The 14,657-nt window shown below is 32.8% G+C and overlaps 1 protein-coding gene across 1 annotated transcript; it reads right to left on the bottom strand.

The window, feature by feature from the left end:
• Positions 1-4,665: 4,665 nt before the first annotated feature.
• LOC308347525 (olfactory receptor 6C2-like) lies at positions 4,666-5,607 on the bottom strand (the record flags this gene model as incomplete). The annotated part of the gene is made up of 1 exon (XM_080810989.1): positions 4,666-5,607. The coding sequence occupies exon 1, from the start codon at positions 5,602-5,604 to the stop codon at positions 4,666-4,668; it is 939 nt and encodes a 312-aa protein (XP_080667115.1). The 5' UTR covers positions 5,605-5,607.
• Between the last annotated feature and the right edge of the window lie 9,050 nt (positions 5,608-14,657).

Raw genomic sequence — 14,657 nt, 5'->3', positions numbered from 1 at the left:
AGAAACTGCCAAGGTTTTTAAAGTTTTATGAAAAACAAAGGACTGATAAGAACAAAGTAAACTTGAGGAAGTAGAAGACAGTTATTTGGATTACACTACTCGATATAAAAACTTATTATAAAGCTACTATAAATAGAATAGTTTAGTATTGGTTCAGAGATAAGCATATCAATGGAACTAAATGATGAAACCGCAAAAAGATTCACTCACATATCAATTGATGATGACAAAATTGCCACTGAATTCAAGGAGAAAGGGGAATCTTCTCAAGAGATAATTCTGTTATTTTGATATTCACATGGAAAAATAGACCATAGTTCCCTATTTCAAACCATAGAAAAAGTCAATTTCACATGGGCCATTAACCTTAGTTTGTAAGAACTGTGAGTGAAACTTATAAAATTGAACATAGTTATCTACCTTCATGATGTTTAGTTAACAAAGATTTCTGAAACAACAAAACCCCCCGAACAAAACAAAAATACAAAGAACCCTCTATCAACAACAGAAATGAAAGGATGGATGGGACTTCATTAAAGTTAAGATCTTTTGTTTTACAAATTTAATATAAACAACATGAACAGGCAAGATATAGATAAGAGATAACTTCAGTATTTGCCACTGACAAAGGACTGACATAGAAAATTAATAAAACTCCTAAAAATAAATTCAAATAGAAAGAAATTTAATAGAAAGGACAAATTATTTGAGTAAGCACTTCACAAAATAAGATGTCTGATATCTGAAAAGCATATAACAGGGTATCCAACATCATCAGTCATAATATGGCTAAAATTAATAGGTCTGACAAAGTTTCATGTTGGCAAGAATATGAAGCAATTATAATCCATATACATTGCTGATAGGAAGATAAATCAGTACACTATTTTTGAGTGTTGTTTGACAATGTCAACTAAGCTAAACATATGGCTAACAGATAGCCTATCAATCCACTTTTAGTTCTATATTCTACAGATATGAGTGTTTATGTCTGCCAAAAAAAGGTGTACAAGAATGTTCTTTGACCTTTATTTATAATAGTCACATATAGGAAACAACCTAAATATTTATTAATAGGAGATGGCTAACTTAATTGTGCTATATTTCTATAATTGACCAGAACTTATAAATTGCTAACACAACAACTTGGACCACTCTACAGACATGATGTCAAAGAAATGAAACTAGACCCCAAAGAGTATGTTCTGTTTATTCTTATTCATTTGATGGTCATGATTATACAAAACTGAGCTTTGGCATTGTAAGTCAGCGGAGCAGATGCATTTGGGAGGATATTGATATTGAGTGGTATGAAAGAGATGTTTGGGGTGCTGAAAATGTGCTGTATCTGGATCTGTGTGATGGTTACATGAGTATCAGTGCTTATGAAAACTCATCAAGCTGTACACAGTGAATTATGTGCTATATTACATATTATCATCAATGTTTAAAAATTTATATTTTTAGAGAGTCATACTGAAATGTATATGAAATAATGTATGTATATGTTTCAAATAATCAAGTAGGGGTTGGAAGGAATAGACCTGTTTGTAGATGAAACAAGTTGGCTATAAATTGATACTTGTTGATGTGATTGATACAGTACTGTGCATTATGAAATTTTCTCTATGTAAGTTGAAGAGAAATGAAGTGTTTAACATACAGCTTGGGGTAGAATAAGCACTCAAAATATTTGTTGTTGATATTAAGATTTTTTAAAAGATATTTTTAACATTTGGACATTTTAATGAATTTAGGAGACTAGTTGTAATTACCCTTGGGCTGAAAAAGCCTTAGAACAAGACCTGGTGTCTTAGAACAAGACCTGGAGGACTATAACGTCTCAGTCGGGGCCTTCAGGTAAGCTACTATTAGTGGGCCTGAGCAGTAAGGGACTTTTATTCCTATAATGCAGGCCTCCTCTAGCAACTTGTCTCAAGACAGGTGAGGGTTATTATTGCAATCTAAATTCCCAGAAACTGACAATTTCTAATAACTTAGTCATCAAGTCCACTCGTCTCTGGGAACACCCAGTTTGCCAGATCAGGGGCTCTGGACAAGGAGAATGTAATTCTTAGTATTGTCTCCTTGGGAGTGAGGGCATCCACTAGACCAATAAAGGAAATGGGAAAAGGTTGAGCAAAGGTGAAAAAATGATGTGGAAAAAATGATTCCACCAGAGTCAGAGCTTTTGTATGAACTGGAGTTAATGCTGTAGAATCATTGATATAGTGAGTTGCCAAAAAGCTCTGCCTGCATTAGAAGGAGCTTCCCAGGGTTCCTGAACTCATTGCACTCAGCCGTCCTTCCTGCCTACTCAAGGCAAGGAGTACTGCTCTAAAAAAACCACATTGCTTACATATTCAGATTCCCATTTTTTATCTTAATTTATCTATATTTAAAAGTTCAACACTTTTTAAAGAAAAATTAGAATTATGTTATGCTAGTGGTCACTACATTTATATTTTCTTTCGAAAGTTCTTTTCATTCTTAACCCACAGATTAATTTCATTTGTACATTATTAATCTTACATTAAAAAGATGTACTGCATTTTTTAAAAAAAGATTTTATTTATTTGACAGAGAGAGTGAGAGACACAAGCAGGCAGAGCAGCAGAGGGAGAGGGAGAAGCAGGCTCCCCACTGAGCAGAGAGCCCGACGTGGGGCTCGATCCCAGGACTCTGGGATCATGACCTGAGCCGAAGGCTGTCGATTAACCGACTGAGCCACCCAGGCGCCCCAAGATGTACTGCATTTTATAGATTAAGCCTATGTGAGCATTTTTTAATATTAGGGTTAATATTTTTAAATGTTACTTATACTGATTTCATTCCATGTAGGTTTTGCTTGAGAAGTCTCTTGAAAATATCTTTTTTGCTGAAAGTGTTTCTTTGGTGAGGTTTTCTTAAGTCAAATACAGAATTTTGGGTCTAATAAACAGAACGAGTCCACGACTAACCAGCACTGCTTAAATATCTGAAGCATTCCAATAGAAAGGTGATGTAAGCCACGTATTTAATTCAGACATTGCTATAGCCATATTATAAATTAAAAATAAATCAATTTAAAAGGTATATTTTATGTAATTGAGTATATCAAAATATTATTTCACAATCAAGGTCCCTGAAATGTCATTATAATTTTGTTTTACTTCCTCATTTCTCAAGGTGTCAATGAAGGGGTCCAGGAAGTAGTTCTAAACATAGGAAGTAGGGAGCCCTGTCATGCCCTTAATTACAGCCACTGTTTCCATGGCTGACTGTGTAATACAGATGAAAGTACTGCTTCCATAGGTGTCCTTTGAGCTGTAGTCATTTCTGTGCCTAATTTAGATACATTTCATGTTTTTACTTGTTTTCTCTTTTTTACATGTTTCTCAACAACCAATGCATATAGTTATAAAGGTATAGAAACAAATACAGATGCAGATATATAACCACTGTATCTAGAATTTTACTTGTCTTTTAAGAATTGTTAGCACTTTTACTTCAAATTAACCTGCTAGTCAGTGATTTTTTTGAGTATTCAAAATTGTAAGAGCTTACATTTTATAATTCAGCTTTGGCATTAAGAGGCAAACATTTGTCATAGCTTCCTTTTTTTTTCACTTTAAGATATTTTTGTTGTTTATAATTGTGAAAGGTGAAATAAAATGGAGTCATTGATGTCAAGGGGTTTTAAATCTGGGATGCCATTAAGGAGGTGGGCTGTATGCTTGTCCTCATCAGGTAGAACCATGAACTTCTGAACCGGGCCTAATCCCAAATACCTCAAGGACTCTGCAGGAATATTTACAACTTGCTACAGTAATGGACTTTTGCTTAGTGATGGCCTTAGCAACCAGTTATGTTTAGCCAAGATAAGTTTTCTGCTGCTAACACCAATCAAAGTTTCTGTAGACAACTCACACAAGCATTCCTTTTTTGTCTTTAAAACCCCTCGTTTTTGATTCCTAATAGGACATTGCTGCCCAACTCTGGTACCTGAATTATAATTCTTTGATCCCAAATACACACTTTTGCTTGACTATTGCTTCCTGACAATTGTAGGTTGACAGTGAGTTCATATTTTATTTAATGCACTAGTCACATATCCCTTCTAAAGTGTAAGGCATTTAAGGGCAAGAAATCTGTAGGTTTTCTATTCTATCTCCAGTGCCTGAAATGGTCCCTGGCATCAAAACTGCTCTTAAAAGCTAGAACTGGAAAATGCAATAGAAACAATTACTCTATCCAAAATATACAATTAACTCATTGGTTCAGCTTATTTTGTTTGCAGTTTTGTAGAGACTTGTTAAGATGGGAAGCATTCTTTTGTTTCCAAGAAATGTATCACATTTTCTTTTTAAGAGAGCTTTGCTTGGGTGGCTCAGTTATTTGGGGGTCTGCCTTGAGCTCAGGTTATGATAGTCCTGGGATCAAGCCCCTAGTCAGGCTCACTGCTCAGCAGGAAGTCTGCTTCTCCCTCTCCTCTCCCTCTACCCCTCCCCTGACTTGTGCACTCTCTATCTCTCTTAAAAAAATAAATAAAAAAAATTTTTTTTAAAGAAAGCTTTCTGAAATAGACTCTTTGCTAGAAAGGAATGACTTAAAAATCTAAAGATATATGCTTAGGAACTAATGATATTTTTATGAAAATGTGGTTCCCTACTTGAGCAAATTCTATTACTTTGTTGAGAATAATGCAATTCTTTTGATTGAGTCTTTGACAGCCTGTTTTACTTGCTTGTTTCTCAAGGTATAAATGAAGGGGTTCAGCATAGGAGCAATGGATGTAGTAAGGACTGCCACACCCTTATCAATGGCCACTGATTCCTTTGCTGAAGGCTTAACATAGATGAAAATACAGCTTCCATAGGTGATGGAGACTACAATCATGTGGGAAGAACATGTAGAAAATGCCTTTTTTCTTTGCTGGGGAGAAGAGAATTGTAGAATAGCCTTGATGATGTATATGTAGGATAGAAGTACACATATGAGGGTCATAATGAAGGTCAACACAGAACAGGCTATGACCATCTGCTCTATAAGCCATGTTTCTGAGCATGATATTTTTAGGAGGGGGGATGCATCACAGAAAAAATGGTCAATAACATTAGAGTCACAGAATTCCAGATTTAGGCCCAGGCTAAGTGGTGGGAGAATGATCAAGAAGCCAGCTGTCCAGCACCCAAGGATGAGTCTTCTACAGACCCTCTTGTTCATGATGGTCACATAATGCAGGGGTTTGCAGATGGCAACATATCGATCATAGGACATGGTGGCCAGGAGAAAAAATTCTGTTACACCAAAAATATAAGTAAAAAAAATCTGAAGGGCACAATTGTCATATGTGATTGTCTTGTCATCTGTTGATATGTTGTACAAATATCTAGGAATACAAGCAGAGGTAAATGAGATCTCTAAGAAGGAGAAATTTTGTAGGAAAAAGTACATGGCATTCTGAAGGTGAGAATCTATGAAGGTAAGGGAGATGATTGTCAGGTTCCCAGTAATACTCAACATATAGGTGAGAAATAGAAAGATGAAAACCATAATCTTCAGTTGTGGATCATCGGTCAGTCCCAACAGGATAAAAGTTGTTATTGTGTGGTTTCTCATCATTGACTTCTGACTTCAATTCAATCTGCATTTAGAATTCAGGTATATTTGATATACATGCAGTGGTAATTAATGGGAGTAAAAATTAAGCAAACAATTACATGAATTTACAAAATTTTTGTTTACAAATATTATCAATACACTGGTATTCTAGGTTCTACAATTGGATGTTGTTTTCGTAAATTGAGGAGATATTTTAAAAAATCAGAAAAATCTGTATCATACTCCAAAATATTATGGGTGCTTCCTTCTCATTACATTTTATTTGCAATTTATATATATTTTTACTTACACCTGGGATTTGATTTTCCCAACAGATAGATTTGACTGCTAATGTTTTGTGAGATCATTTTGTCACTGTTCACAGACCGAATCCTAAAGCTGAATCGTAAACTTTCATTATCACCTTCATACATTTCCTTGAAGTTTTGTTTTAATAAGGAACAAATCACAAATAGTTTGAGACTCACTATATAGGCTCTGCATATCCATTACTGAAGATGATGAGCTCTAGTATTATAATTTTAAAAATATGTGTTTCCTTAAACAATTCCTTTCTCACTCACCCATTTCCCTGACTTTCATATTTTATGTTTAGAATTACACTAATTTCCCACTGTGGTATGGGAAGACAGGAAGTATTTTTATGACAAATATATTGTATAGAATGATAATATGTATGTGTTGGATGTAAGATATATAGGGATGTAAAAAATAATTATAGTTTTTCTTAGTTTTCCAACTAAGTTTAGTTTAGGTTGTTTAGTTGAGGTTGAAATATTTCAAAATATTGTTATTAATATCACTAACTACAAAAAATTTCAGATTGAGCTGTTAAACACATTCTTCAAGCATGGCTTGCTTTCACTGTGACTCAGTTTTTATCATCTGCAGAATGGAAATAATATTTTCCTTCATCAAAAAATTAAAGACTAATATATAAAGTACTTAGAAAGTACATGGCTGATAAAGAGTGTGATAAGTTTATTTTAACTACTTCAATTACCTTGTCCAGAATGATTTTCCTTTTAGTTACCTTACATTCAATCATCAACATGCTATAGTCCTGTTTTGTTCTCAAGAACCTACTGAAATAATATGTGCCAGAATTTATTACTTTTGTTTTTTTTTGCTTTTAAAGTTTAGGAAATTTCTAAGTAGAATGTGTACCTTCAACCACCCAATATTCATAGCATTCTCTCATAACTTACCTTAATACCACATACATGTTTTCTTGCCATCTTTTTGCTTTCTAATCTCTAGGTACTTTTTTTTTTTTGCTGGTCTCTAATATGTTGGAATAATTCTTAATACCCTTTTTAAGGTTTTATTTATTTATTTTGTCAGAGAGAGCGAGAGAGAGCACAAGCAGGGTGAGCAGCAGGCAGGAGAAGCAGTCTCCCTGCTGAGCAGGGAGCCCGATGTGGTACTTGATTCCAGGACTCTGGGATCATGACCTGAGCCAAAGGCAGATGCTTAAAGTACTGCATGACCCACATGTCCCAGTTCTTAATACCTTTTTACTTCTTAACACAATGCTCCCTTTGAGTATTTTCTTGAGCTCCTAATTTCTAAAAATGATTGCTCTTCAGTTACATAAACAAATGCACTCCAGACATAAAAAGTCCAAAATGAAACTCTTAATTTTCTATACTCTCATCCTATTTCTCCCCCTGTGTGTGTGTTTTTTTTAAATAATCTAACTTGTGTATTTATTGAAGTTTTACTATATGTTAGATACTGAAACAAGCATTTTACACGGATTATCCATCTGGAGTAATCTTCCCTCCACTGTGCTGTGTTTTCCCACCCAATCTCGGTTCCCAGTCTCCAGTTTTGCTGGGCATGCACATCCTCAGCCAGCCACTGGTTAATAGTTTTTATTTCTCAGAATTTGCATTTGTGAGACGTATCATTTTGTCATGGCATTCAAATTATGCAACTCTTAGGTGACCTCTTATTTATTGTTGCTTAAACTAATCTTATCAGTAACTATACACTATCCAAGAATAAGTGCTCTGAAAATGATGGTTAATACCCAGATTAGAATTTACATTGCTAAGTTTTAAAAAAACGTTTAATTTATGTTAGAGAGACAGAGAGAGAGAGTGTGTGTGTGTGAGGTGTGTGAGGGGCAGAGGGAAAGGAAGAGAGAGAGAGAATCCCAAGCAGGTCCTGCATTCAGCACAGAGCCCAGCCTGATGCAGGTCTCCATCCCAGGATCCTGAGATGATGACGCGAGCCAAACCCAAGAGTTGGTTGCTCAACTGACTGAGCCACCATGGTGCCCTTCCATTGCTAAATTTTATACAATCAGTAAAGATTCACTTACTATAGGTGACTAAGACTCAAGTCTCAAAACAAATGTGACTGAAATGACAGGATTCATAATACTTACACTCTGGCAGTTAATCATAGCTTCTCTCTATTAAGTTAACTACAATTATTCTTATAGCTACAACTTGAAGATGCATATAATGTTGAAAACTAGCAAGAAAACTTCTGGTCTCTACTGGCTGAGTCTTGCCACTCCTGCAGTAACAGCTCTCAGGAATATACATAATTTCCTTTCAGTTTTTCTCTTCTGGTGATTGTATCAATTCCTGCATAATAACTGTAGTGCCTTCACAAGCTTAGGAAATAGGTTTTTTTGTTTTTGTTTTGTTTGTTTTTTTTTAAACTCTCAGACATCGAGAAGAAACACAGGTTCAAGGGCATTCTGGAAGAGTGGATGTTATGAACTGCTTTGCTGAGAGAAGAGAATTTTCCAGTTTCCCAAGCTTGATATTTATTTGCCATGTCTGCATTAAAATTAATAAACAGAAGAGTCCTTGGTGATCCAGGTTCAAAAATCGCTAATGAGTCATCTGTGTAATCATCTTGTATCATTTGACCTTAGGGTAAAAAAAAAACCCAAAAAATAAAAATAAACTTAACATAGTAGCAGTGGGAACATGTCCTTTAGAGACAGAAAAAGCAACAGAGTCATTTAAGAGACTGGTAGGAGAACATTGACTCTTAAACTAGTCCAGTTTTTCTTTTTTTAATTCTTATGATGTAAAGTAGTTAAAAGATAATAGATCTCCCTCTCTGCTTTTTCAAATAGTTATGGAATGAACAAATTATATGTTAAAACATTTGATTAGATATATAACAACAGAAAAAATCATGGTGAAATATTAGAGGTAATATTTTGGAGAATACCTACCATTCATTCCTTCCTGTAAACATATGCATGTTTGTCACATATAGTAAGTACAAATGCACAAATATTAAATTAAAAATACCTCTGTATTGAGATATACAGACCGTCTCAGCTATTTTACCCTTAGAAGTGTGTGAACCTTGTTATATCTTAATTATTATTGAGATGCATCATTTTAAATCTATTTAATTTTAGTACACTATATTAATATGACATCAGAATTTAAACCAAAATTTATCATTGTCATAAATGTATATTGCTTCCAAAGTTTCACCATTGTAAAATATCACTGTATGGATAATTATACTGTTTCCAATTACCTTAAATCATTTTAGCTTCTTTTTATATTTTTTATCATTATAAAAAATCTTATAATGATTAAAAAATTATAAAAATATTTTTTTACATTGTCAGATAATTGAGAGAATTGAACTCTCTTCATAGTATTAATATATTTCTAACTGTGTTTTTAATTAATAATTTTATTAATGAATTATTTTAAGTAGTAATTAATATCTTCCTTTAAATTAAGTATATAAGAGTATCTTTGTGCATACACCTAAGTCATGAACATACATTTTCTTTTTTTTTAAGTAATTATTACCTTCATTCATTTATGGATTAACATGGGTCTAGGTTGGGTTACAGATTTGTTACAGTAAAATTTACATACAATTAATGGACCATTTTTTAATATTTCAGCTGAGGAATTTTTACAAAAATATACCTCTCTAATTATTACTACCACTGAAAATACAATGAATATTTCCATTTCCCTACAAAGTTCCTTCAGGTCTCTTCCTATTAAAACCCTCTAATCCCAGCCAATGGAAATATGCTTTTCATCATTTTATATTAAATTTGACTTTTTCAAATGCAAGTCTTTTTCTTATGTTTCATATGAATGGAATCATACATAACATTCTTCCCTTCTGTGTTTTTTATATTCATATATTTTTTAAAGATTTTATTTATTTATTTGACAGACAGAGATTATAAGTAGGCAGAGAGGCAGGCAGAGAGAGAGAGAGAGAGAGGAAGAGAAGCCTGCTTCCCACTGAGCAGAGAGCCTGATGCGGGGCTCGATCCCAGGATCCTGGGATCATGACCCGAGCCAAAGGCAGAGGCTTTAACCCACTGAGCCACCCAGGCGCCCCTGTCTTTTTGATAATAGCAGTTCTACAAGTGTGAGTGATATCTCACTGTGGTTGTGATTAGCATTTCCTTCACAATTAATGATACTGAACACCTTTACCTGTTGGCCATCTGTGTGTCTTTTTTTGAAAAATATCTACTCAGATCCTCTGCCTATTTTTTTAAATTGGATTTTTTCCCTATAAAGTTATGTAAGTTCTTTATATATTTTGTTTATTAACTCCTGATCAGATATATGATTTGCATATTTTCCCCCATTCAGTAGATTGCCTTTTCATTTTGTTGACATTTTCCTTTGCAGTTCAGAAGCTTTTTAATTTGGTGTAGTCCCACTTACTTATTTTTGCTTTTTATTGCTTCTGATTTTGGTGTCAAATCAAAAAAAAAAAAAATCATTGCCAAGACCAATGTCAGAGAGCTTACCCTCCTATATTTTCTTCTAAGAGTTATGATTTCTGGTCTTATGTTCAAGTCCTTAAACTATTTTGAATTTATTTTTGTGTATGGCATAAGATAGGGGACAAATTTCATTCTTTCGTGTGTGGCAATTCAGTTTTCCCAGCACAATTTTTGGAAGAGAATATTCTTTCTGCATTGTGTATTCTTGGCTTCTTTGTCATAAATTAATTGACAATATTTGTGTGGGTTTATTTCTGGACTTTCTATTCTGTTCTATTAATCTCTGTGTCAACTTTTATGCCAATACCATACTGTGTTGATTACTATGGCTTTATAATCTAGTTTAAAATCAGATAATGTGATGCCTTCAGCTTTGTTCTTCTATATAAAGATTGATTTGGATACTCAGCGTCTTTTGTGGTTTCATACAAATTTTAGGATTGTTTGTTTTATTTTTGTGAAAAATGCCATTGGAATTTTTGTAAAGACTGCCTTGAGCATGGTATATCTCTTCATTTATTTGTGTTGTTATCAGTATTTTTCATTAACGTCTTACAGTTTTTGGTGTATAGATCTTGACTTTCTTGGTTAAACTTATTCTTAAATATTTTAGTCTTTTGATGCTATTGTAAATGAGATTATTTTCTTAACTTCTTTTGCAGAGAGTTCATTATTAGTGTGTAGAAATGTAACTGATTTTGGTATAATGGTTTTGTAAACTACACATTTACTAAAATTCTTTGTTATTTCTTTTAAGATATATTTATTTATTTTAGGAGGGGACAGAGGGAGAGAAAGAGCCTCAAGCAACTCTGTGCTGAGTGTGGAGTGTACTTGATTGCACCACCCTGAGATCATGACCTGAAGTGAAATCAAGAGTCAGACACTTAACTGACTGAGCCACCCAGGTACCCCTAAAATTTTTATTATTTTTAACAATTTTTTTTTGTGGAGTCTTTAGAGTTTTCTATATATAACATGTACCCAAATAGAAATAGTTTTACTTCTTCTCTGATCTTGAAGCCATTTATTTATTTTTATTTATTATTTATTTTCTTTGGCTAGGACTTCCAATACTATGTTGGACGGAAGGGTAAGAATGGCCATCTTTGGTGTCTTATTCCTGATCTTAGAGTAAAGCTTTCAGCTTTTCACTACTGAGAACAATGTTATCTGTAGACTTTTCATATACGTCTCTATTCTATTGAGATGTTTCCTCTGCACCCAGTTTGCTGATACTTTTTATCATGAAAAGGTGCTGAATTATGTCAACTGCTTTTTCTGCAGCTATATGGAATTTTATCCTTCATTTTGTTAATGTGGTGTATCACATTGATTCATTTGTGGATGTTGAACCATTCCTTGAATTCCTGGAATAAATTCCACTTGATCATTGTGTATTATCCTTTTAGTGTATTGTTGAATTTAGTTTGCTAGTATTATGTTGAGGATTTTTATATCTATGTTTGTTAAGGACATTGGTCTGTAATTTTCTTTACTTGTAGTGTCTTTGTCTTGCTTTGATATAAGAGTAATGCTGGTCTCATAAAATAAGTTTGAAAGTATTTTCTTCTCTTCTCTCTCAGAAGAATCTATGAAGTATTGGTATTAATTCTTTAAATGTTTGGTAGAATTCATGTAAAGCCTTTTGGTGCTGGACTTTTCTTTGTTGGAAAAATATTGAATAATGATTTATCCTCTGTACTAGTAATTGATCTGTTTAGATTTTGTATTTCTTTGTGATTTATTCTTGGTAGTTGTATGTTTCTAGGAATTTATCAAGTTGAGGAAGTTACCTTCTATTCCTAGTCTTTCAAGTGTCTTTATCACAAAAGGGTGCTGGATTTTGTCCAATGTTTTTACTGTGTCACTTGAGATAATCATGTGTATAATGTGTAACATTTATACATTCAGAGAGGTTTTCTTTTTTGCATTTTTTTGGCTTATTTTTTATTGATTTGTAGTTAACAAAACCCCTGCAACTTCATTTTTTTTGCTTGGCAATAAACATTCTACCATTTTGTAGATGAAAATCTATTTGAAAGAAATTTTCTTTATTTTCACCCAAATGTATATATACCCAAACCTTCACATATAAGTGGGATTATATGATCAGTGTTTTATTTTGATTTTTTCCTTTGTCTCATTCTACCCATTCCTCTTTCTAATTACATTGTTTAGTTTCTGCTTCAGATAACCTTCATTAAAATTTATTTTCCTTTAATATTTTATATGTTCAGTGATTATATGAAAATAAATATTCTGCAATACATAAATAATCACTCAGACACATTCTTACAGATATATTCTTACAGACACATATATTCTTACAGACACATTCTTACAGTCTGTGTGAATAAATAATTCACACAGACACATGCTTATACTAAAATTTTCCAACCTGGAATATTGGCTGTCTTTCTTTTGTTCTAATTACATTTTATATTCTTTTAAGAGATTTTATGCTTTCTTTATATATATATATGTGTATATATATGTGTATATATATATATATGTGTGTGTGTGTGTGTGTGTGTGTGTATGTATACACACACTTCTATGTTAAATTTATTCTCTTGGTAATTAAACCAAGATAACATTTTATGACCAAAATAACATTTGCTCATTGATTTCCTGTTGCTCTTTGCTATTAAAGTCTACTGCTTTTTAAAATATTTTCCATTTTTTCAGCTAGAATACCAAATTCCCTTACTAGTTCCATTAGTTTCCTATTAGTTCCTTGAGTTTTCAGTGTATGTAAGAATGCCCTCAATATAAAAAAAGATATATCAAATTTCATCAACTTTAAGACAACATCAATTGTAAGGCTTGCCATTATACTATTTATCACAATTGAAAAGAAAATGTTGACAATTAGCCTATGAACAATGGTAGATGCCATCCATTGTATGAAATGTCTGAATCAGAAAAGCAAAATATGAATAATACTTTAAAATCAAGGCAACGCCATTGTTTTTATTCTTTCCCATATTTATCATGATTATTTTGTTTCCTTATGTCATCGTCCAAGATCTAATAAAATATGGGGCATTTCTGATTTTTACTCATCACATTCATTGGGGTGGGGTTTATCTGTGCTATTAGAGTTTACAAAGAACTGGCTTTTGAATTTTTTGAACTTATTTAATTGATCTGAGTTTCTACCCACAGTAACATTTTTCATTTACTTTTGTTTTCAATGTTTTTTTCAAATTCATTAGTATAAATTCCTCACTTTTGGTCTAGTTTATGTACTTTTAAAAAATGAATTTATTTAAGATAACAGAATTCTTTCTAACTACAGCTTTTTCAGTGCTCCAATAATTTGTGATGGCATGTCTGTATTTCATTACTTTCCAGATAACAATTAATTAATTTGATGTAAATTCCTTAATTTCCAAGGAATTATATTGATGTGGATTTTTCATTCTTCACAGGTAGAACTCTGTATATTACAGTTATTATGGCAGAATTTGGACTATGAGAGCTTAATTTGTATTAGATGTAGGCACTGGCTTTCAAATACACTGGGGAATGTTTTCCCCTCGACTCAGAGCTCTATAAGCAGCAGATGATATTTTTTTCAGGAAAAAAGTAATCTTTCTGTGAAAATGAACTTGGTTTTCTAATTCAAACTTTCACTGAATGTGCAGCTATTGTGCTGTCCCAATTACTTTCCACATTAATCCTGAGACTTTAAACCTAAGCCTTTGTGATCCATAATGTGATGTCCTGCACCTGCCCTCCAGTCTATGCTCACCTCAGCACCCAGTAGTCATTTTGTAGATTATTACTGTACTTTTAGTTGAATCTTTATTTTTGACACCTCCTGTTGACCACTTTGCAATGATTTCAGCTATAGAGTTAAGAGAATATTTATTACATATTATCCAGTGTTTCTGTGTGTTCATTAAAGTGTATTTTCATCTATTTTCTCAGTATTGGAAGTGCCATTACTCTTTTTCATATGCATTTTAAATTATGTGATTATTCATCCATTTTAGACATTTTACCTGAGGAATAACTCTTATTATATATTTTAACAAAATTATGAAGTTAATTTCTCTTCAGAATGGTTTTTTAGAAAGTGATATGCAAAACTATCAAATATTGGTTTGAAAAATCAAAACACAAGAATGGCATGAGCAGAGCTCAATGGAAAGTTGGTTAAAAAAGTGTTGAGAAAATTAATGTAACAGAAATATATGTTATTAAAAAACAAGATTATAGACTTCAAAATAAAATGTCTGTGGATATTTATTCTTGTTTTTGAGATATTTTAAAAATAATATTTCTT

Source organism: Martes martes (assembly GCF_963455335.1).
Source record: "Martes martes genome assembly, chromosome: 8".
Lineage (NCBI taxonomy): Eukaryota > Metazoa > Chordata > Mammalia > Carnivora > Mustelidae > Martes > Martes martes.
The sequence above is the reverse complement of the archived record's forward strand: the minus strand, read 5'-3'. Positions and strand labels throughout refer to the sequence as shown.